Genomic DNA, 25,708 nt, shown 5'->3' on the forward strand with positions numbered 1-25,708 from the left:
ATGCCCCGCCAAATATAATTGAGAACTCCTGACACCTTGAAGGCACAGTAGACATTCCACACGGCTGAGACGCAGGCCCCCTGTGTGAACAAGAGCGACCAGGCCACCAAACAAAAGATGAAACGTTTTCTCACAAAATTAAGATGATCGCCACACAGGCCATTAAAAATAATTGCTTGGACTATCTCGCTTGATTCTTTTCACTGAAAATGAGATGGCGCCATCTGCTCCAAGCATTAATTCTTTAGTGGGGATTATCTTGAGCAAGAAAACAACAGAATGCCAATGCCTTTGCCTTCCCGGAGTCCTCTCAAAGTACATAATGAAAGAAATGGGGATTTTGCTTCATTTACCGCTGATCTCTGCTTGCCTCATTTCCACGTTTTATTATAATGTACACAGCTTATGAGCTAACTTAAGCTACTGAAAATCTCTCTCTCTCTCTCACACACACACACACACAAGAGCCTGCCCTTATTTCTCTGGGCAGTTTCAGTGCAAAGAGGAGATATTGTCACTTTCTTCCCAAAAGCTTTTTCTCATGCATTGATTGTTAAAACCATCTATCAAGGAGTGTACATTACTTTAGTTGTTTTGGGGTTTTTTTGTCCTCTTGATGTTAAAAGCATCTTTCGCAGAATGCTGATCTTTATCCACATAAGTATCTCACAGTTTGGTCCCCAAACAGAATAAATTTGCCACAACATGAGGAAGGAAAAGGAGGGGAACTGTCTGCAGTTTTAATGAAAATCTGGTGCTGAAAATGAATTCATTCTGAGTGGGCATATTTGCATACATTTACTCTAATAAGCATGTATTAGACAATCGGCATAATTTGCCTTTCTTTGTCCTACCCTCTCCCTAATCCTGAATTTGTTTGTAGTGGGGGTCAGGTGTGAAAGGGCAACTGAAAATGTTAGTGGACACAAATAGTCATGGTTATAGCCTTTAGAGGACTAGAGTTCAACATTTCTCCCTCATCTGGTGGTTTAAGACTTTTCTTGTTGAAAATGTTGGGATGCAACACAACTTGCACTGTAGGCTGACATATCTGCGTGGGAAGGGTAGATAGAGAGGAGCCAAGAGTTTTCCTAGACTGTCTTTCTTGTGCCAACTACTGATCTTCCTTCAGTGTTAGACTGATACTCTCAAGACTGCTGACCTCATTTCCTACTTCCTTCTTCCTCATCCTTAACCTTGGGAGAGGAGATCTCTCTCCTGCCGAGAACAAACAGGAGGCACAACTCTTTTTTCTCCACCTTTGTTAGATAGAACCAGGATCTTTCGTATGAAGTATGCATTTCCTTTAATAAACTTAGCTTTCTTATTTGGCAAACTCAAGAGTCTCAATGTAATTATATCCAGTGTAAAGTGTGCTTCTCCAACAGTGTTTCAGTGTTCAGCTGAACTTCCAAGCTATGTTTTATTAACTCCAAACACCAACAGTTTGGATGCCTCTTGGGTCCCTCAAAGACTTCTGACAGGTCTTCTGCTGTCACCCTGGTCCAGCAAACCCACTGACTCTTAGCTGCACAGCTCACTCAAAGGCTGCTACTTGTGACACACACTCTTCCCGATATGACTTTTTAGCGCCAGCCAGTGATTTTAGCTCTGGGCTTCTCATAGGCCTTCCAAACCATTAAGCCTCAATGTCCTCTGCCTGGCTCCAGCTTCCAGCTCTTCCTTCTTCTGCTCTCTTCTTCAACATACTCTCTGACACAGTAAAGCTCTACTTGACACACGACTGATGGAATCTCCTCTGACTTCTGGAGTTTGAGACCAGCCTTTTATTTCCAAACAGGGTCTCTCTCCAGCCAGTCACTTCAAATGTTGGTGGAATCCCCTCTACCCATTCCTCAGGCCATGTTGACTCTTGTCCAATGGGATGAGGCAAATGCCCATGGATTCACCGCTAGAACTCACCAGTTTTCATTCCATTGAGTCTGTATATATATTACAGAAGCTTCACTGCTAGAACTACATTTTGACAGAATGCAACTGCCATTTAAACAACCCAGCCGCCTTTGTCCCAATTCTCATATGCAGCCCAGTTGTCGCAAACAGATAATCATTTTTGCAGTAACACCGAGGCAAGAAAAATGATGGATGCCTGGCTGTGCTGGTGCTTAGATAGTTGGTTCTGGCACTGCAGTACAAATATACAATTATATATTGTATACAACTTTCTGGTTGTGTATTAGCTATGGTCTAGCCATCTTCATATTTTCATATTAGTTGAAAATCTGAATTAGGTGAAGGGATTATGAACCTAAACTATAATAAAGGTGAATGATCGACTATTCATTTCATATGGACATTGCAAAAAAACACCCCCAAACCACTCAACAGCTATTATGAACTTTTTGCTTGTGCACCAATTGTTTCTCCATTATCTGGCAGCTGATTGAATATTTCCTGGAGACACGGAATGACCATTCTAAAGCATCCCGCAAATACGGTGGCTAGACAATGGCCTGGTTCACACATAACACAAAGCCATGGCTTGCTTAAGTTATGGTTTAAGAAACTAGGCAAACTTGAGTTGTCCCATGGGTAATCAAATAACCTATGACTTGGTTCTCCAAAGCTTTGGTTTTTCCCCAAAGTGCCTTCTACCTTTGTAACTTAGGGCGCTCCTGGAGCGAAGTGGCCAAACAAATCATGGTTAAAGAAGGGCATGCATGTCAAGTCAACATTACAACAAACCAAGGTTCACAGGCCATCCACAAGTCATGCCTTCGGACCATGGTTTGCTAGATGTGAACAAACCATAGTTAAGCCTTTGGGCACAGTTTGCACATAACCCAAAGTAATGATCCAATAAACCAAAGCTTATGCTTAGTGTTATATGTGAACCAGACCAATCTCTCTCTCCCTCTCGCTCCTTTAGCATTGGTGTGTCTTGGTTCATGGGGGAAAATGCAAGTGAGATAAAAAATGTTGCTTTTTGAGGGTAGCCAGTCCCAGCAATGTGCTTGGTATCAGAGACAAGACAATTATACTAACCTCTCGCTTCACTCTTGGGGCTCATCTCCTCTTCCTTCTCTTCCTCATCGCTGCTGGAACTCTCCTCTTTTTCCTTCATTTGTTCCAACTGATCTAAGTTAACCCGTCCAACCAGCTCAAAATTGCGACTCACCTTTGGGGGAAGAAAATAATGTCATGTAATCTCATCTATTACGATTTCCCGGTCTACACACTGTGCATGCCTCAGATTTCCCCATATACCAACATTCTTTCACACAACAGGGGCTCTCAAAATGTTTTGACAATAAATAATTCCCACATGAGCAAAGAAATGGTTTGAGACATACCAAAGAGAGATGGCTTTTTGCTGTCAGGGCTCACTTTGGTCTCTTGTCTTCAGAGATGGTGGCAAGCCCATAAGCACCCAAAAGCATACAAGGGCTGGAAGGGGCACTACCAAAAGCCACGTAAGGAGAAGAGGTAGAAGGAGGAAAGCACTGATTTGAGTTCTATAGGGCAGAGCAAGAATGGGGCATGGGCCTTGGCATTCCTTCTCCAACAGGGAAGAAGGGCTGAAAGACAGGCTTACATCTTCCCACCCAGAAGCGATTTTTAAAATGCATCTATACTGGACATGATGAAGAGGATTCCTGGGTGGTGACTCCTACTGATGACTCCCATCCCAATATGACTGTAGCCTAGCATCGTGTTGGTGGCTAGCTGCTCCCGCAGTCATAAAGGGAGAAATCTTGCAAGTTTTGGATTATTTACACCTGTGGGATAATGCTAGCTCTCGAAAAAGGGCTGGAAGGTGGCAGGAGTTAGGAGGAAGAGAAGCAAGGGAGGGCATCCTTAAGCATGGCTAGCCATCCGAAAAGGATCAATTGGTGGAGGATGGGAGAAGGGGTAGGTAAAAGTAAAGGACCCCTGGATGATTAAGCCCAGTCAAAGGTGACTATGGGGTACGGTACTCATCTCCACTTTCAGGCCACGGGAGCTGGCGTTTGTCCACAGACAGCTTTCCGGGTTGGGTGGCCAGCATGACTAAACCGCTTCTGGTGCAATGGGACACCATGACGAGTGCCGGAACGCACAGAAACACTGTTTCCCTTCCCGCCACAGCGGTACCTATTTATCTACTCGTGCTGGTATGCTTTTGAACTGCTAGGTTGGCAGGAGCTGGGACAGAGCAACGGGAGCTCATCTCATCATGGGGATTCGAACCGCCGACATTCCAATCGGCAAGCCCAAGAGGCTCAGTGGTTTAGACCACAGCGCCACCTGCTCCCTGTCAATTGGTGGAGGGTGGAAGAAGAAGTAAACCACAACTCCTCACGACTCCCCAAACTTTTTAAATGAGCAGTACGCATGCTGTTAATTTGATACTATATCATCACAGCAGAGCCACACATGAATAAGGTACATATTCAGCCAATTGAAAAATAGCTTCTGCATCAATTCATGTATGTATTCTCACATTAATAACTGCTGTATCGTTAGTGGAAACGCCCTAGAGCCAGGGCTTTTTCGGCTGTGGCTCCGACCTGGTGGAACACTCTGTCACAAGAGACTAGGGCCCTGCAGGACTTGACATCTTTCCGCAGGGCCTGCAAGACAGAGCTGTTCCGCCAGGCCTTTGGCCAGGGCACAGCCTGACTCCCTCCCTCGGCAATCTTCGCGGAGCTCTGGCCCAATAGTGGCCAGTGGCTTGAACTTAATTAATTTTATAATGAATGGTTTTAGAGCGTTGTTTGTGTTGTACTTTTGTATTGTTTTACTGTTGTTAGCCGCCCTGAGCCCAGCTTCGGCTGGGGAGGGCGGGATATAAATAAAATTTATTATTATTATTTGCCATGAACACGCAAGCTATATGTTTGCCCTCCAGCCAAATTGTTGTGAATCCTTTGGATTAGGTGCATGCTGAGAGAACACTATTAAAATAAGCTTGAGCTAGGGCGGTGAAAATGTAATGTCGTCCATCTCAAACTGGGGAAAATGGAAGAACCACAACAATGCATGCATTATTGAAGGTGCTGTGTGTCCACAAACCGGAATAGAAAACTGGAGGAGGAGGGGAATAGAATAGAATGGCTGGAACCCTGAATGAGAGTATATTGCTACAGGTTCCACTTGCAATGGCCGATAACCACGGACAGATCTGTCTTATCAAGAAGCTAGCAGTCAGCTCTGTTTCCTATAGCAGTGAAGAGCACAATTTTGTTGCGGAAACATTTCTTTAAGAAGGTGTTGGACCACCTGTCGCTGTGTCTGCTGCATAGCATGTTCACCCATGGGCGCAGATGGCGCCCAAAAACTCACCTTATGCTCATCTCGAAGGTGAACATCCAGTTCATCCGTGTGCTTGGTCTCATAGTAGCAGAGTTGGCATTTGTAAGGTCTCAGCTCATTGTGCTTCTCTATGTGCTGCTGTAGGCTTTCGTCGCTGGAGCACGTGAAGGTACACTTGTCACAGCGGAAAACGATTCCCTGCAAATATTTGGACAGCTTGGAACGGCACACTTCTATGGGAACCACTCGCTCTTCTAGTGGGGCGAAAAGAAATGGTAGAAGTTCTATTACTAAGTTTTCTCTGGTTCCCTGAAGGCAACTCACATACAGCCCCTTCATCGCCATTCTGCTATTTCCCCAAAATTTAATTTCAAACCCCTCAATTTGTTTCTCTGGCGCTTTTGATATGGACTTCTGCAAATGAATCAGAAGAATCTTTATTTGCACCAGCCACTGGCCATAGCAATAAAATAAAATAAAAGGTAGATAGAGGTAAAAACTTAAACTATACAAAATACATTTTGGAGCTATTCATCAATAGTTCTCATTTCATTTTCATCATGAACCGTGTCAAACAGGGACACTGTTCTTATCTGCAAGTGTACTTAAGTTATTTAACTTTAACTCGTTCCTGAGACTTACAGCTGATAGAACTGTGAATATCACATTAAAATAACACCAACAGTCCCCTCCCTGCCCCCCCCAAAGCTTAACCTTAATCACCAAAAGCCAGGCTCAACTGGTTTGTTTGTTTTTTATTCCACAACGTTTATATACCACTTGACTATAATAAAAGCTGAAAGCAGTTCTAAAATATGTAAAACGACAACAACAACCTAAAACAATCAGTAAGAAACAGGAAAAAACTATTTAAAACATTCAATAAAAATCAACTAAACTAAACTAAAAAGTTTGGCAAGTTTGTGGAAGTTGTTCCATAATTTTTTTGGGGGGGAGAAGGTGGTATAAGACAAAAAAAAAGGATTAACTGGTAAGCGTAGCTTGACTTGAAAGTTGTTATAGAAGAATATTGCAGGCTCCCTGGACTTGAAAGCTGACATTCTCCAACACAGGAATTTTAAAGGGCGACTCTAGCATGAAATGGCTGAAAGAACTAGTAATGAAATTTCATTCTATTCATTTGGGTTTGAATAGAGAGAATGGCTTTCTGTCCCGCTTACACATACCAATTTACTTAACCACCAGTTTCTGCTGCTGTGAACAATCTCTGGGCTTATTTTGCATAATATTTAAAGTCGAATTCAATTGTCACAGGCTGTAATTCCCCCACCCCCATTTTGTTGCTATTTGACCCCACTGTACTGCACGCCCCGCCCCCCACCTTTCTGGGGCAGCTAGGGATTTATTTTTTTAAAAAAACTTAAAAATGTAAAGTCTCTGCTCCCAGAATGCCTTGCTCTGAGGACGGACCTCCATGTAGAGGAAAAGTGACAGGAGAATGAGGTAAACTGAGACCTCCCTGAGAGACATCAATTTGCCACCCTCGTCCTCTGAGGAAATTGTCTCATTTTGCCTAACTGGTGGGCTGGCCCTGGCTACATTGAAGTCTATGTTTTGGAACAAGATTTTGTGGTCTAGAGCCCACATAATCAGTCGCATTAATCTGCAGCAGATCGTAGAGTTGGAAGGGACCCTGAGGATCATCTAGTCCAACCCCTTGCAATGCAGGAATACGCAGTTGTCCCATACGGGGATTGAACCTGCAACCTTGGCGTTATCAGCACCATGCTCTAACCCAGTCTTTCTCAACCTGTGGGTCCCTAGATGTTATTGAACTACACTCCCATCACCCCTAGCTAGCAAGGCCAGAGCTCAGGGATGATGGGAGTTGTAGTCCAACAACAACTGGGGACTCACAGCTTGAGAACCGCTGCCATGGGTAGGCAAACTAAGGCCCAGGGGCCGGATCTGGCCCAATCGCCTTCTAAATCTGGCCCGTGGACGGTCCGGGAATTAGCGTGTTTTTACATGAATGTCTCCTTTTATTTAAAATGCATCTCTGGGTTATTTGTGGGGCCTGCCTGGTGTTTTTACATGAGCAGAATGTGTGCTTTTATTTAGAACGCATCTCTGGGTTATTTGTGGGGCTTAGGAATTCATTTATTTTTTTCAAAATATAGTCTGGCCACAAGGTCTGAGGGACACTAGACCGGCCCCCTGCTGAAAAAGTCTGCTGTCCCCTGATGACTAACCAACTGAGCCAAGGCCAGAACGCATGCTGGCTCAATACACACAATCTTTGACTTACCCACTCCCCCCTGGGCAAAGAACTAACTGTGTGATTCAGGGTGCCACAGTTATGGGCCTCAACATGCAGCATGCACACAGCATGATGTGTTTTCTATGCTAAGAAGCGGCGCATGCACCTGCTCCTTCTCCACACAAATTGCAGAGCTACCTCAGTAAGAATTTGATTTGGGTAAAAATCATACAAGTTGCCCTTCATGGACAACCACAGTTTAAACAACAGAACTCTTTAGTGATAGTTCAATATGCAGCCACTCCAAATTACAATTTCTGAATGTCTTGCCCTTGTGAATTTCATTTGTGTGGGTGGGGGAAATCAACCTAGATAAACAGGAATCCAGTAACAAAGCAATAGCTACGTGCACATCTGATCACGGTGGAAGTTATTATACTAACCCACCCCTTTGAAAAGTTGTTCTGCTCAGTGACTTATTTTTCCTGGAATGCAAATGCAGCTGGTTCTCACAATGCCACAATTTTCCTTCTGCTGAGTAGTGTAAAACAGTAACTGCACTTAGAGAAAAAATTAAAGGCCTGGGGCATATTGTTCATGGTAAGACTGCATTCGGCACTGGGAAAAACTGTCAGGGCATCTCTTCAAAGGCAGCATGGGAATGCCTTAATAGAAGATAGCGGCTGCAAATTGCATTATCTGGAAAAGCTCTGGCTGGGCATAGATTTGCATTTCCACGGCTCGGAGAATAGGAGTGCCAAAAGGGTTCAGGAGGTTAGGCTGCTGGGGAACTCAAGTGCATCTGTGAGCCAGAAAAGCTATTCCTTGCTGCCAGTGTGCCCCTGCAACAACCTGTTCCTGGTCTTTAAAAATCCCTCCTTAAAGCCTGACAAAGTACATAGAGAGTCCCAGCTCCCTCTGTTCCCATATAAGGCAAATTAAAACTGCACTTAGGATGGTGTTCAAGTAAGCGACAAAGCACTCTCCGCGGCAGATTGATAACATCCTGAAGCCTGTAACAGTTTAAGGAAAAACACATTCCTCCTTTTTTTCTTTTTGAAAAAGCCCTATTCCTTGCACCAAACAACCCAATACTCTGGCTGTAAATTGCCTCAGTCACTTTTTAAGCCTTAAAGGTAAAGGGACCCCTGACCATTAGGTCCGATAGTGGCCGACTCGCTTTACTGGCTGAGGGAGCCGGCATACAGCTTCCAGGTCACGTGGCCAGCATGACTAAGCCGCTTCTGGCGAACCAGAGCAGTTCACGGAAACGCTGTTTACCTTTCCGCCGGAGTGGTACCTATTTATCTACTTGCACTTTGACGTGCTTTTGAACTGCTAGGTTGGCAGGAGCAGGGACCGAGCAACGGGAGCTCGCGGGGATTTGCACTGCTGACCTTCTGATCGGCAAGCGCTAGGCTCTGTGGTTTAACCCACAGCGCCACCTGCGTCCCTTATTAGGCCTTATCTGTGGTTTAATGAAACCTGGCCTGCATTCTACTTTTGAGTAGAACCAACTCCACTGCCATCTATTTAAATGAAAGTTTCTCATATCCTTTTGAGACTATAGGGTGTCTGGGTAAAGGCACAAGGGGCATACCTACTGTGGGACCTCTACTTACCACCATAATCTGTTCTGGCGGCCCGTCCTTTAGGTGAAACGGGTCTCTGGTAGAAGTGCCGTTGTGCGCATGTGCAGATGGCGGCAGCCGCCTCTGCGCATGCGCAAACGGCAGAAGCCGCTTCTGCGTGTGCGTGAATCGTGTCAAACCCGGTATTTAGTTCTGGGTTTGCCGCAGTCGCGACTTGGATCGGGCCCAAGTAGAGGCGGTCGTAAGTAGAGGTTCAACTGTATTTCCCAGACTTAAAACCGGTTAAATTATCATGTCATCCTCCTAACCCTAGCTTGCTATGGAATGGTGTCGTGTGAGGGAAGAAATGGCAGAAAGAAGTTCCAGGATTATTTTAAAAGGGAACCTGACAGCTAAATGGTATGGAATCAATTTATGGTTCAATATATGTGCAACAATGTCCCAGAAAATGATGAAACAGACATGAAATAAACATTGGACACTACCTCTTTTTTGCTGTTAATAGTATCTGCCTGATCTCATGAAAAGAGAGAAAGCAAAGCAAAGTTCTTCAGGAGAAAGACTGTATGACACAAAAGGTCATAGTATACCAACCCCTAAACATTAATATGGGGATATATGGCTATGACCCTGGCATAAAGACCGTGTAATGCTAATGAAACATTACAGTCCATAGCAAAAATGGAACCATTCACGGCATCACACAGTTGATTCCTTGAACAGCACTTCGGATACTTGACGAAAGGCGATTAAGGAGCAAGAGAGAATAAATAAATAAGCTAGACTCTCATGACCACGTTAAAAGGCTAACTTATTTTTAATAAGGCTAAGCTGTTTATCTGAGGGGGCAGGGAGGTTTTCCTCTGGGACTCACAGGCTTCCAACTAATTTGGATTTCTCTCTTTTGGAATGATAGCTTTGGTTCACTTTAATATATATATATATATATATATATATATATATATATATATATATATTTAAAAAAGCACAAAATTGTGTTTTTTGCCACCTAGGAAAGCCTTTCTTTTCTTCCCTTTCGAATGGACGTGAAGTCAGATAAAAGACTCTCAACACCTGCTTTCAGCTTCCACTCAAGGGATTATGCAACCCATGTACTGTTCCTCCAAAACGGGCTTCTCCCAGAGAGGCAAGTGGCTGCTTAATGAGAGGGTCACCTCGGGGTGGAGAAATCAGCACAGAGGTTCAGCGGGTTAAAATGTGACCTTGCCACTTCTTTCACGAAGGCTATGAAAAACGACTTAGCAGAATATGCACTGCTAGTTCACTTTTAACAAACAAAAAAAGGCAGCAAAGGTGCTAATTTCATTTAACAGCTTTTGTTTTCATCCATGTTTTTGGGGCTAAAAAAAAATAATAATTAAAAAGCAGCACATTCCAGAAACAGCTGAAACACCTCAAAAAACAAAACGAAGAACTCAGAAAGAACCACAGGAGCTCAGCTGAGCCACTTAGGCACTCCAGAAAGTATGAAACAAAATTAAACACTAGCTTTAGAAGCCTCTCTGGACATGCCTCCCCCACCCCACTGAAAAAAACACCTTAAAAAGTCTTGTAAAACAGATAACCGTTCCAACATGCCCTAGAGGTCAACAGGCTCTGGCAGTCTGGCGCTATAACTCCCTCAGAGGTTAAGCTCAACACTAGAAGCCATTGTTAGCATTCACTGAGGTGTCTCTGTTACACGCATCTCGAATCCCAGGGAGATTTTTGCTGTGGGGTTTTTTGTTTTTGTTTTTGCGTTGGAGGGCCATCTGTGAAAGTCGTTGGCCTGCCTTTTCTGCCCAGCCAGAAAATAACCGAGTTCGAGTCTTCTTGCCTACCCTGCTCGGAAGCAAAGAGAAGCAGCGACTTGCAAAGGAGTCGCCATGTGCGCGCCAGCATGAAGAGAACCCTAAACAAAAGATTTCCTCCCAGAGAGATGGCACACACAGCTCTCATTATCTCACCACCAATATCCTGCTGGGAGATGCTGCTCAGCCTGTGATCAGGCAGAATGCCACCCCAACACATGGGCATGGTTTTCGATAGCCAACAGACCATCTCTAAGCATCAAGTGTGATAACTATGGGCAGGAATCCCAGCCTGAAGAGTCCAAACAGCTGTCTCTTCCGAGCTTATAATTCAGCAGCCAAGAGAATCTGAAATTCCTCTTTAGATTTCTTAAAAGCAAAAGCAGGGGGAGGAGAGACAAAAACCACAACGAGCTAAGTTTTGGAGTTTTTGCAGTTCTGTGCTGGAACACCAGGTGAAGCTTGATGCCCAGCTCAGAAACGACATTCCAGAGGTGGAATTGATGTATACATTAGTGATGCACACATGTTATCATGAACATTTAATCAGAAGCGCACATGTAGTAAACAAGAAAGTTCTAAGAGCAGCGAAACAACCCCTTGCATCTTCCCTGTTCATTTTGTTTTGTTTCCTTTTAACTACCAGGATGCTGAAGACAAAACAACTAATGATGAATATCGCCATCCTCTTTCCAGGGGCACTGGGCTTTCCAATGATCAATAGAAGTCATTAGTACAGACCCACGTTGGCCACTGGTACATTTCTGTGGGGTGCCTTTACCTCTGTGAAGGACGATATGGTCAATCATGTTCCGTTTATATTTGGTGTGGTACAGACAGAGAGGACAGCGGAGATCTTTGGGTCCTTCCTCAGGAACTGCTGAATGCCCAGCTTCCACGTGCATAGTAAAAGCAGATCTAGAAACACAGGGAGTAGTGGAAAGGCTCAAAACAGAGTGCTGTGGAACCACAACCATTGGGTAATGTTGGGGTTGTTTTGTTCACCCACAGAAGCTAGAGATACCACTCTGCATTATTTCATAAAAGCAATAGTTATCAAAACCTGGCATGGCGTGCTTCCAAAAGCTAAGAAAGAATAGGTTTGTGCATTCCCAAGGCTGGTGCAGACTTGACATTGGTTGACCTCTTAAATGTGGTTCGAAAAATGGTTGTGGGCCACTGGATCACAAGTTCCCTCTTTTCCTCACGGGAATCCCATGCAATTATGGTCAACCGCTGCATCAGCACCCATGTTAACTTTGATTAAGGATTCCTTTTAACCAGTATTTGAATCCATGCTTAAGAGGTCAACCAAGGTTACATCTGCACCAAAGCTGAACTGTAGATAAAATAATAATAAAAAGGAGCCAACAGGCTGATCAGGTTTACTTTGGTCCCAGACGTGAAACTCAGAGAAGCACTGGAAAGGAAACAAGGTGGGGATGCATGGCCCATGAGAAGCATTCTAGGAAGTGAAAGAAGTAACTCCCAAAGCAGGAAACTACTCAAGGAGCTCACAGTACCAATCCACTGATACAACTAGGGATGGTATATCCACACCCCAGTACTTGGGATAGAAGTGGAAGTAGGGTCATACTCTGAATCATGGTCCGAGTCAGTTACACATTTAAACTCAGGGTCTCCTCTACGAACTGCTCATCATTCCACGAGGACTGCAGCTTCAGAAGTCGAGAACTCTGGTTCCAATGCCAGAGCTTCCCCAAAAATATGGTAAAGGTAAAGGTAAAGGTAAAGGGACCCCTGACCATTAGGTCCAGTCGTGACCGACTCTGGAGTTGCGGCACTCATCTCGCTTTATTGGCCGAGGGAGTTGGCATACAGCTTCTGGGTCATGTGGCCAGCATGACTAAGCTGCTTCTGGCAAACCAGAGCAGCACACGGAAACGCCATTTTACCTTCCTGCCGGAGCAGTACCTATTTATCTACTTGCACTTTGACGTGCTTTCGAACTGCTAGGTTGGCAGGAGCAGGGAACGAGCAACGGCAGCTCACACCATCGCGGGGATTCGAACCGCCGACCTTCCGATCAGCAAGCCCTAGGCTCTGTGGTTTAACCCACAGCGCCACCCGCGTCCCCAAAAAATTTGGTACCAACATGCAAAATAGTTGCACAATCGCATTCTTAAATTCTGAAGGACAAACCTATACAGTATAGCCTTGGGTAACGTTGCCTCCATCTTATGTCACCCTTGGCTTGCAACCGGCGCAAACCCGGAAGTACTGGAACGGGTTACTTCCAGGTTCGCGCCGTTCGCGCAGAAGCACTAAACCGTGTCTGCGCATGTGCAGAAGCGCTAAATCGCGCCACGCACAGATGCGGTGCTTTGGGTTGTGACGTTTTCGGGTTGTGTCGGAGCCTCTGGAACGGATTCCCTCTGTAACCCGAGGTTCCACTGTGCTAATGCCCTGCTTCTGTTAGTTACAAGAAGCAAAACATTACACATGGCAACCCCATTTCCAGTTTTGTGAGAAACCTTCCATGTAGTTTCTGTGAAAACTTTTGAGTAAAATCAACTTCAGTGATTCACAGTTAGGAGAATGAAGGTTTTGCTGACTGCAGAACACTACACAGTCAATAGGAATTCACTATTGCTTCCCCTAGGCTGGTTTCTAAATTCCTCTTGCTTCAGGGCAAATGTCAACCTCTAACTAAAGGAAATAAGGGGAAAGAGGCAGTGGGAAGATTCGTGTCAGGAGAGTTTGCCTTGCACCTTCACTCAAAGCAGAAAATACAAATGGCAGTGAAGGCTACTTCCCAGGTTATTTCTAAACGAGGCAGGTGCGTTCTCTGGAGTCACCAACTTGTGTTTTTAGAGTGTATCAAAATGTAATATGGCACAAATGGCCAGTGCACCTGTTTTTAAGAATAGACACAAACAGGTTTGGGTACATATGAATAAACACCCACACTTCTTGCACCCCTGAATTTTCGTATTTTCTCCCCTGTGCATACGAACTTTTATGACCGGCCTCAGAAATAATTCCAGACAGAACATAGCATTGCAAATTATACTATTTAAAGTTTTCAACCTGCAATGCATTAGGACTTTAATAAAGCACCATGTTGCTTGTGGTACTGTAATACTACAGATTGGACAAATCTCCAGTGAAATAATGGCCATTTAAAAAACATCGAGTGTTTACTGGCAAGCCGACCAGAAATGTCCAGTGATAGGCAAAACCTCAACTGACAGAGGGGCTTTAGACATTTGAAAATGGGGTGAATGAAGGAGTAACAAGTACAATGCTTTGTGTTTCCTATTTCGTACACTTCTGTTCATATATGAAACACAACTTTTCTGTTTCCCCATGTGATAATAATACTAAGCCTACATATACCATATTGTTTTAATTATTCAAATTAATAAATTTTTAGAACTTATTTATGTACACCACTCAAGACAATTATTTTTTATTTGAGAGGTTTATTGAATTTTAATTTTAATGAATTTGTTCATGATTACTGTGGATTTTGTTTTATGGTTAATGTTCGCTGCCCTGGGCTCCTCCAGCAGAAATGGCAGGAGAGAAGAGCAATTAATAAAAACAACAGCAATGTACTCTAATTCCGAAATCTGTGTTTCAAAAGAAACTGCACATTTTTGATGGAAGGAAATGTGGCTTCTGGGAGAATAAGACTGGAAACAGATGTGAAGCAACAAGAGGCAAGATACAACTTGGCCCAGCCAAATCCCCAAACTGAGGCTGCAATCCCAGACTCCCTTACCTGGGAATAAGCCCCACCAAACTCAGTGAGACTAACTGCTGAGCAGACATGCAAAACATATATACCTACAGTAACTCCAATGCAGATTTAGGCATAAAGGTAAAGGTAAAGGGACCCCTGACCATTAAGTCCAGTCGTGGCCGACTCTGGGGTTGTGGCGCTCATCTTGCTTTATTGGCCAAGGGAGCCAGTGTACAGCTTCCGGGTCATGTGGCCAGCATGACTAAGCCGCTTCTGGCGAACCAGAGCAGCGCACGGAAACGCCGTTTACCTTCCCGCCGGAACGGTACCTATTTATCTACTTGCACTTTGACATGCTTTCGAACTGCTAGGTTGGCAGGAGCAGGGACCAAGCAATGGGAGCTCACCCCGTCGTAGGGATTTGAACCGCCGACCTTCTGATCGGCAAGCCCTAGGCTCTGTGGTTTAACCTACAGCGCCACTTGCGTCCCTATAGATTTAGGCATACTTACCAGCTAGACAGAATGGGCCAAAATATGGCCAAATCTGTGCTGGAGTTAGGTCTTACACTGCTCCCATTTTAATTTCCCATCATGTTGGGGACAAAGGGCTTACTACTTTTTAACATAACTAACATTTGCAGGATTTTGCAGTGCGCGGTATACCTACAGCTGTATGCATGTCTAATCTTACACCAGCAAGATTTGCCCTATGATTTAGAGTTTGTGGTTTGTCTGGGAGAGCTAAACCATGAACCTGGGTTTGGATGACATGCTAAGCCAAACCATGGCTTAGCGCAGCGCAACACACTTGCAGAACAACTGAGGAGGAACAAAGCAGCTACCTGGGAACATGCACATTCATGTGCTCCCACTAAGCCACGGTTTGGCACAGCGTGACAAGTTGAACGAGGCCTATGTATTTCACCACAAAAAGTCCACCAAAGTTGTAAGAAAACTCTTTTGCACAAATACTTACTTAAAGCCTGTGTAAAAGGAGCAATCTTTACACTTGAAGAGCTTCTTCCCTCCATGTTTGTCACGGTAATGACGGCGAATGCTCTGGATATAACCCGAGGAGAATTCACAAAATTCACAGTTAAGGATGGCTTCAGTTTTCTGGTCTGCTCCGGAAAGCGGGACGGGGCTAATGTTGTTATTGTTCCTTGCCAGAGCTGCCGACTGGTAGTGGTTCAATTGCTGTTGGACATCGGGGGGTTCCGAGTAGGAAGAATCTGTTGGGGGGCAAATTGAAGAGATGGGTAACGCCAACCTGTTGAATAAGCACAATGGATCTAAGAGATCCTACCTGGGATGACCAGGAGCTGGATTCCTCTTCACCAGGTGATGAAGATGGGGGCTCTGTGCCTGAAGGGGGAGGGTGTTTGGGTACAGTCCCAAAAAGCGCTACTACTGGAAGAATCTGTGGGGCCAGGGCCAGCCCCCTGGCCTAAGAATGTGCCCCTGTCACCCTCTCTCTCCAAGCACACTCCACTGTCAAAGGCCTGAACCTCCCCTGCTCTGAACCTTTGTGTCCAGGACCTCACCTTGTCTTACATCCCTGTTGAGCCTTGCTACACTGCAGAGTGGGAGAGATCTGAGCAAAGTCACCTAAGGGTTGGGGAGTAGGGCACCATAAGGCAAAAGGTAAAGACAAAGGACCCCTTGATGGTTAAGTCCAGTCAAAGGCGACTACGGGGTTGCGGCGCTCATCTCGCTTTCAGGCCGAGGGAGCCGGCGTTTGTCCACATACAGCTTTCCGGGTCCTGTGGCCAGCATGACTAAACCGCTTCTGGCGCAACGGGACACCGTGACATAAACCAGAGCGCATGGAAACGCCATTTACCTTCCCGTAGCAGTGGTACCTATTTATCTACTGGCACTGGTGTGCTTTCAAACTGCTAGGTTTGCAGGAGCTGGGACAGAGCAATGGGAGCTCACCCCATTGTGGGGGTTTGAACTGCCGACCTTCTGATCAGGAAGCCCAAGAGGCTCAGTGGTTTAGACCACAGCGCCACCCGTGTCCCTAGGAGGGCACCATAAACAGGTGGATGACACCCTCCTCTGCTTCCCTTTCTCATCAATGGTTTTATTTTTATCATATGGCACTGTCAGTTGCCCAGACATATAATTTAGTCAGATATATTTGTTTTAAAAGTTCTATTGATTTCATTTGAGTTTTAATTTGGATGGTTTTGCTTTTTAAAAACTGGCTTCTGGGTTTTATCTACAACTTCATTTCTAGGCTGTTTGGAGACCTTTTTTTTGATCAGGGGCTTTATAAATCTTCTAAATAAAACAATCGCAATAAAACCAATCCTTTAAATGAATAAAAGCTTTGTATCTTGCTCAATTTCAATGAAACCAAAGTGAGACACGCAAGCATTTTGTGCTGCAAGTTTTTCCTCCCGGGCTGCCTGGTTCAACATGTGCACAAGTTGTCACTTACCGTATTTTTCGCACCATAGGACGCACTTTTTCCCTCCTAAAAAGCAAGGGAAAATTTGTGTGCGTCCTATGGAGCGAATGCAGGCTTTCGCTGAAGCCTGGAGACCGAGAGGGGTCGGTGCGCACCGACCCCTCTTGCTCTCCAGGCTTCAGGAAGCTATTCGCTAGCCGTGGGAGACCCAGCTCTCCCAGGGCTAGCGGAGCGCTGCATTAATCCCGAAGCTTGGGGCGCGCGGAGCTCAGCTCGCCCCAAGCTTCTGGGTGCCGGCAAGGTCTCCGCTAGACAGCTAGCGGAGACCTTGCCGGCACCCAGAAGCTTGGGGCGCGCTGAGCTCCGCACGCCCCAAGCTTCGGGATTAGCGCAGCGCTCCGCTAGCCGTGTCTAGGCTGCGGATAGTAGCCTGCTTCCCGGAGCGTTGGGCGCCCTGAAAGCAGAGCGCCCGGCGCTTCGGGAACACATCCGCAGCGTGGGGAGCCTTGCAGGAGTTCCCCGCAGGGCTCCCCACGCTGCGGATAGCAGCCTGCCGCCCGGCGCGAGGGGCGCCCTGAAGCAGAGCGCCCCTCGTGCCGGGCAGACATCCGCAGCGTGCGGAGCCCTGCAGAAGTTCCCCACAGGGCTCCCCACGCTGCGGATAGCAGCCTGCCGCCCGGCGCGAGGGGCGCCCTGAAACAGAGCGCCCCTCGTGCCGGGCAGACATCCGCAGCGTGGGGAGCCCTGCAGGAGTTCCCCACAGGGCTCCCCACGCTGCGGATAGCAGCCTGCCGCTCGGCGGGTGGGGCGCCCTGAAACAGAGCGCCCCTCGTGCCGGGCAGACATCCGCAGCGTGCGGAGCCCTGCAGGAGTTCCCCGCAAGGCTCCCCAAGCTGCGGATAGCAGCCTGCCACCCTGTGGGCGGGGCGCCCTGAAGCAGAGCGCCCCTCGCACCAGGCAGACATCCGCAGCGTGGGGAGCCCTGCAGGAGTTCCCCACAGGGCTCCCCACGCTGCGGATAGCAGCCTGCCGCCCGGCGGGTGGGGCACCCTGAAACAGAGTGCCCCTCGTGCCGGGCAGACATCCGCAGCGTGCGGAGCCCTGCAGGAGTTCCCCGCAAGGCTCCCCAAGCTGCGGATAGCAGCCTGCCACCCTGTGGGCGGGGCGCCCTGAAGCAGAGCGCCCCTTGCACCAGGCAGACATCCGCAGCGTGGGGAGCCCTGCAGGAGTTCCCTGCAAGGCTCCCCACGCTGCGGATAGCAGCCTGCTGCCTGGCGGGTGGGGCCCGCTGAAGCAGAGCGCCCCGTGCGCCAGGCAGACATCAGCCAGCCCCACAAGCTCGGGGGACAGCAGGGAGGCGTAGCGCCACCATCCCGCTGTTCCTCGACCTGGTTCGGTTTCCCTGACCTGCTTTTGGGGGGGAAATAAAGGGGAAAATTTTTTCCTTTATTTCCCCCCAAAAAAACTAGGTGCGTCCTATGGGACGGAGCGTCCTATGGTGCGAAAAATACGGTACTTGCAGCACTGAGAAAGGACTTGCATTGGGGAATGAGATTTGCGTACAGTCGTACCTTGGAAGTCGAACGGAAGTCCATTCCAAAACGTTCGGAAACCTCCTGCAGCCAATAGGAAGCTGCGGAAGACGTTCGGGTTCCAAAGAACGTTCGCAAACCGGAACCCTCACTTCCGGGTTTGCAGTGTCGGGAGCAAAAACATCCGAGTACCAAGGCATTCGGGAGCCAAGGTACGACTGTATTTATTAAGCACCACAGATAGAACTTGCATGTCATGTCAACTCAAAACACCCCCCCTCCCAGTGGATACAGTTCACACATTTGGGTGATGTTCATCAAGTTGTGAGAGCTCAAGCATGTGAACACGAGCCCCTGAGAGCACCAGGTGTGTCTCAACCAACAATGGTTGGTAACAGCTATAAGTAAAAATGCACTTACAGCTGGGCAACATGAAGAGAACTTTTGTTGTTATTCACGACCTAAAAGGACAGAGCTGCAGAGTCTTTGCTCAATTTCTACCTAATGAGTAGTACCCCCTAACTCACTGGCCACTTTCACGCATAACAATAGGCCCAACTTCCTGGCTTATCACAGTGTGAATGGGCAGCACACAATTGCATGCTGTCCAATCACTCTTCTCCTGGTATGAGTGGGTTAACCAAGCCAGCAAGCTTTGCCTGCCCGTTCAAATCAAGCCAAGATATTTTGTTGGCTTTTTGATTGTGCGGCTTGTAAGGCGGTAGCAAACAACCCTTGGTTCAGTCATAAGAATTTCTGGTTTGTTTATTCTGCTTACACAAGGAGGGAAGCCGAGGAAGCAATTGAACACCATTCATGCTCAATCACAGTAAGTAAAAAAGTCCGCTTGTCATTAACGTGTTAACACGGCCAGTAAGTCTTTCAAACTTATTCTTGAAGGCGGGTAGAGGAGCAAAAGGTGAAGTTACAAACTGCTCCAGCATCTACTCTTATTTAGCGTCTATAAATAAATTACTATTGTACAATTGGAATTGCTTAAATTTTATTGTGAAATATAGTATTGGGGGGGGGGGATCCCAGAGAATATGAGCCTAATAAAAACTTTCAAGTTTGAAAGATGCAATACAGTGTGGAAGAGAAGTAGATTAAATTACCACAAATCTTCCTCCTTTTTATTATAATGCATAAAGTACACCAGAACAATACATTGGACATAAATATAGCCACATCCGTTTACATACTGTCTAATGCTGTTGATTTGAATGAACGTAATTTTTAATGGAGAAAATAGATGGGAAACTTAATCCACCCTGAAATTTGATTCTCAGATTACTTCGTGAAAGCTGAAAACAAGTTATGGAACAATATGAGGAAGGGGAGGGGAAGCTAACCTGTGTCTGAGGTCTATGGAAAGAAGGGATATTTGAAAGATTCCAGATCTCACTAAAGGGAATGTCCAATCGCGTAAATTGCTTTCTCAAGTTTGGTACAATGGGGGTACACACAGAACTAAAGTTCAGCGGACACAAAATGCCATTAACATGAGAAGCCAGAGCTGTGTGACTGGCAGGAAAAGCAGAGGCACAGATGACAACTTCTGCATCGGGGGTCTTGAACTCCTGTTTCGAATGTGGAGATTAGAGATTCACAGGTTTTGTCCACAGAACTCCCCATCATTTGTCAAAGGAACAAATAAAGGCAGATTAATATAATCCTGGTGATAAAAGGCTCTTAATTAAAAATGGAGGGGGGAGGAAGGGGGGGTAAAACTCTACACCTGAGGCAATGAGGGACTAACTCCCCCAAAGCGATGCTAACAATTCAACCAATCAATAACGACAGCCAGAAGGCAGGAAACACTACATAGCCAATGGGCAGATTTGAGGGTAAACCATACACAGCACAGGTCTGTCCTTGTGGTTCGTTGGAAGTTGAAACTGCTTCTCATGTACTATTACGTTGTTGTCTTTATGAGGATATACGTTTGACTTTTATTACACCTGTTTTGCAAAAGTCTAGGAAAGAATCGGAATACCATAGTCTAAAACTACTGCTAGAGGACAAGAAGCCCAAGACTACATTAAATGTAGCTAAATTCTGTGCGTCTGCAATCAATCGCAGGAAGCAAGTGGTATCCCATAATGTCCAATCCCCTAAATGTTAATTACAGCGGGCATGCTAACAATTAATTTTAATTTTTATATTTAAATTCTTGTTATTGCATATTGTCCCTTGTATTCCTGATATTTTTTATGATCTGTGATATTGTGTGTGTTGAAACTGGTCTATGACCGTATTAATAAATTCATTCATACATACATAGCCAATGAAAACGCATTTTCATGATTATGACTTATTGTTTTTCTGGGGTGTGGGGGGTGAACAACACAAGTCCCAAACAATAATAAAAGCAACAGCTGAACAGGAGACTTCCTGTCTTGCAGCCATTATTCTTCAAGCCTTATATATGGCGAACACTATGTGGTCAAAGCTAAATGCCTGACTAGAATAGCTGAATGAGGCAGATGTTTGCAAATGTGTTTTGGTTAGATTCACCTAGATGTTCCCTTTCAAACCCATAGTATCCAAAGCATATGTTTAAAAGACTTTTATACCACTTTAAACAATTAAGGAATCCTAGGAACTGCGGTTTGTTAAGGGTGAATTGCAGCTCTGTGAAGGGTTTCCTCCTAACTCAAAGCATATTGCAGTTCTCAGGATTCATTGGGAGAACCAATGGTAGTTTTTTGAAACAGGGATGTGAAGAACCTCCCCCGCCCCCTTTATATAGTAATATTTCCAAGACGATCCAAAGATAGATCTTTTAACCAGATCTCCTTTGGTAAAAGTTTTTAATACTTTACTTTTCTCCCTAGAGCCTGCTACTGGATATTCCTACTGTTTCCTTTACACGGAGATAGAGAGAGATGTGAAGTTTAACCCTTGTCTTTTGCACATAACACACAGTCTGATAGGTAAAGCTGCAACAAATAAATAAATGAAACACAGCTTAGAAGAAATTTTCGCTTCCAGCTGAAAAGGAAAAAGGGAGCAGTAGAAAGATCAATGTTTTTATCTGGAGAATTGGAAAGGAAGGAAATATAAAGCTAATTTGTATTTCTCATGTTCAGTGTGCATTTTTTGTCAGTTTATATTTTCAACTCCAATTCGGGGAATATATACGATCAGACGGCAACTGGATACTTGGAACAGTGAACCACCCCCAGATTTGCAAATACCATTTCCTCCCACAAGGCTGTCTGCATTCATGGCTAACTTTTTTTATAGTCCTCTCTGGCATCCTTGGTCGCCTCTCACACTTTGCTTCTTTAATTTTGGAAATGCAGTACTACCTAATGACTATTATTAATTTTTGGATAGAAAGTAATCAGTACTGATATACAGACTTGAGTTTCCTACTTGTTAAATAATAAGACTTAAAACGACAGAATTTCTCACAAGTACCTTTCTGTAATAAAAGTTCCCAAGTTTATATAGAAGCAAAATGCTTGTTTTTGAGGCCACATGCTAGAACAGTCCTTCAATTATTTTCCGGGGGAGCTTTCAACATTATTAATTTTTAAATGGAATTTATGTTTTAATCAATTTGCTTAGCTTTGCATTGTTTTTAATCGTATTCCGCATGGCTTTAGGTGTCTTCTGTGCAGCAGAGAACGTAGTATAAATGCGATGATAAATTAAAGCAAACAAACAAACAAACCTGGGGGGGGGGGAGAGAAAGAGAAATACTACCACTTTGCTGATTCTTAAGAAAACATTTAATTAAAATATGCACTATTCTAATTCAAACTTCCTGTAAGCCTTGGCTCAATGGTCAGGGATGATGGAAGCTGTAGTTCAAAAGTATATAGAATAGGCCTGGGTCATATATTGATATGCCATCCAAACCTGGTTTGAAGTCCATATCGTGACATTGGTTTCATAATTTTTGACTTGGCAATACAGTGGTACCTCGGGTTAAGTACTTAATTTGTTCCGGAGGTCTGTACTTAACCCGAAACTGTTCTTAACCTGAAGCACCACTTTAGCTAATGGGGCCTCCTGCTGCTGCCGCATCGCCGGAGCCCAATTTCTGTTCTCATCCTGAAGCAAAGTTCTTAACCTGAAGCACCATTTCTGGGTTAGCGGAGTCTGTAACCTGAAGCATATGTAACCTGAGGTACCACTGTATTGCTCAGCCCTGCTGTTCGCCTCGACATAGTAGTTCCAGCCTTATTTCAGACATCGTGATACATCAGTATATCGTGCTCTTCAGTGCCAGATTTACATATAAGCTAAACAAGCTATAGCTTAGGGTCACACTCTCTTGGGGACCCCCAAAAAATTTAAAGGAAACAAAAACTGGATGTACATTTCCAAAATATAAGATAAAAAACAAATAAAATAAAACCTACATACAGCAACAGTGTTTTGTGTCATGTAGGCTCCTATGATGTAAGTAACGGGCCCTGCCTGCTAGCCTGCTCCCTAAAATATCATTGGTTTCTATATATATAGGCTGCCTACATTCTGCACGTGCAAATGGGTTTAGATACCTATTAGGCCCATAAATTACCATATTGCATATATTCAACACAAAAAAACAGCAACAATTTGTTGTTGACAAAGGACAGCTGGACATATAAAGGGCCCCATGACTTTCAGTAGCTTAGGGCCTCATCAAACCTAAATCCGGCCCTGGTGATCTTTAGCTGGTGATATAGGTTGTGATGCTGGAAACCAGATATTGCCCAGCCCTAATCTAGATGGCAGGGATGCGGGTGGCGCTGTGGGTTAAACCACAGAGTCTAGGACTTGCCGATCAGAAGGTTGGCAGTTCAAATCCCTGCAACAGGGTGAGCTCCCGTTGCTCGGTCCCTGCTCCTGCCAACCTAGCAGTTTGAAAGCACGTCAAAGTGCAAGTAGATAAATAGGTACCGCTCCGGTAGGAAGGTAAACAGTGTTTCCGTGCTCTGCTCTGGTTCACCAGAAGCAGCTTAGTCATGCTGGCTACATGACCCGGAAGCTGTACGCCAGCTTCCTTGGCCCATAAAGCAAGATGAGTGCTGCAACCCCAGAGTCGGCCATGTCTGGACCTAACCGTCAGGGGTCCCTTTACCTTTAATCTAGATGGCACCAAATTGGGTACCTACCCCTGCGCTACACACCAATCTGGCTCTTGAATAACTAGCCATGTCCTTTTGGATCTTTGCCTTTCAAATCAGAACACATGCAATGGGAGAGGCCAAGCATGTGCTACGAAAGACTATCGTACAAACGTAACAAAACAATGCTGAAATAAAATGTAATCATTGAGAGATTTCAATCTTATTTTAAAGAAAGTTATTCCTCCGCTGATGCGGACTATAATCAGCAGGCATCAACCTATGCCCCAGTGGCTGTGCCAGTGTCTTTTCTGCTAAATGTATCGCCAGCACCTCACAGCATGTGCCAATAGTCCTTGCAAGAGCATGGCAAGGCACCTAAAATAATTAACGCAAGCCTGAATTATCTTAATTATATGTTACTGGCAGCATGATTTGGGATATGGGGGGGGGGGTCAGTGGCGGGGAGGGAAAGGTTGGTATACAAGACCGGCAGGAACTGAGGAAGGCAAGGTCTAGGACAGCCAACAGCAACAGCAGCAGCAACAACAACAACAACAGCGGCCAAAATAAACCTTGCTGGATGCAACTTAGTTTGTCTCTCTCCTGGCAGAGATTTCGCTGATCAGAAGTGGCAGCTCCTCGCCCCCGGCCCATCTCCCTCCCCGAACAAGCAGGACAAGAGGCGCTTGGCAGGTGGCTGATGGGATGCCACAAATGCATGGCAAGTCTCTGAGGTGTCTTGGCAGGCTGCCCCGTCATGTGGCTGTTCCTCCGTCCCAGAGGAACCTTGGTTTACAGATTTCCAAAGAGGGCACTGGAAAACGCCGTCGCCTGCAACGCAGATTCCAAGATACTTGTAATTGTTTTTCTTTAGAGTCCAGTACCCAAGAGGTTTTGTGATCCACTGTGTCACCTGGAGATGTGGCTTCTACAGGTTTCCAAAAATACAATGAAGATCACCAAAGCTCTGACCTAGCAAATGTATGGTCAAAAGAAGTAGTTATACAATGCAGTTTTCTTAAGAGTAGGGGGAAAGGGTGGCACAGCCCAAACAGTGAAGGAGGACTCCAATAAGGATGAAAATCTCTAAATGCTCATAGCTAGCATAGGTAGCTACAGACCCTTAATGTCCAAACCAAGATGGGTAAGAAGTCAGGACCAGCGCTGGACATATAGCAGGGTCAGGGCAGCATTGCTGTATGCTTACATTGTTGTCGTTTGTCTTCACTCACCCCACCCCACTGTCCTGCTCACAGTTGTGAAGAACATTCTTATGTTATGAATGGCTCATGTGACCATTTAGAAGAAGAGGTAGGAATAGACCACTATAGATGTGGGCTGTCCCATGATCAAGTGACTTTTCTTCTTTAAGTTCCCAAAATTCTTAAACTAGCTCAAGGTCGTCACCTGGAACGGGCCAGATGTTTCACAAAGAATCAATCACAGTCAGTGCATCGTTTGGAAAATAAAACTTTAGAGCTGTCTTGCCCAAAAATGTCAACTAGACATTCCGTTTTGCTGACTGTACCCTTGGTTTGGGACGCGGGTGGCGCTGTGGTCTAAACCACAGAGCTTGGGCTTGCCGATCAGAAGGTCGGCGGTTCGAATCCCCGCGACGGGGTGAGCTCCCGTTGCTCGGTCCCTGCTCCTGCCAACCTAGCAGTTCGAAAGCACGTCAAAGTGCAAGTAGATAAATAGGTACCGCTCCAGCGGGAAGGTAAACAGCGTTTCTGTGTGCTGCTCTGGTTTCACCAGAAGCGGCTTAGTCATACTGGCCATAGGACCCAGAAAAACTGTCTGCGGACAAACGCCGGCTCCCTCGGCCAGTAAAGCGAGATGAGCGCAGCAACCCCAGAGTCGTTCGCAACTGGACTTTAACTGTCAGGGGTGCTTTACTTTTCACCTTGGTTTAAGAAGTCATTTGGCTCCTAGATTCTATATCTGAGTTTCTAACGCTGCCAAGTGAGCACAAACCCATCCACCGTGCCCCAGTACTGTACATAACACAAAAGCAGCAACAGTTTGTGTTCTTGGAGTCCTAAGAGGGAGGGTAAATTAATAACAATTGCTTACTAAAGTGAAGTGCAAAAGTCAGCAGAA

General features: G+C 45.5%; 1 protein-coding gene across 10 annotated transcripts in view; it reads right to left on the minus strand.

The window, feature by feature from the left end:
* Positions 1-25,708, minus strand: part of ZNF462 (zinc finger protein 462) — a 148,515-nt gene that overhangs the window by 11,478 nt on the left and 111,329 nt on the right. For all 10 annotated transcript variants that reach the window (XM_083592605.1, XM_083592608.1, XM_083592607.1 and 7 more), the window contains 4 exons: positions 15,568-15,823; positions 11,662-11,798; positions 5,287-5,510; positions 3,007-3,139 (listed from right to left, as the gene is read on the minus strand). In XM_083592605.1, coding sequence (XP_083448731.1) covers positions 3,007-3,139; positions 5,287-5,510; positions 11,662-11,798; positions 15,568-15,823 — 750 coding nt within the window. The remainder of the gene's footprint in view (positions 1-3,006; positions 3,140-5,286; positions 5,511-11,661; positions 11,799-15,567; positions 15,824-25,708) is intronic.

The sequence above is a fragment of the Podarcis filfolensis genome (assembly GCF_964270895.1).
Source record: "Podarcis filfolensis genome assembly, chromosome: 17".
Lineage (NCBI taxonomy): Eukaryota > Metazoa > Chordata > Lepidosauria > Squamata > Lacertidae > Podarcis > Podarcis filfolensis.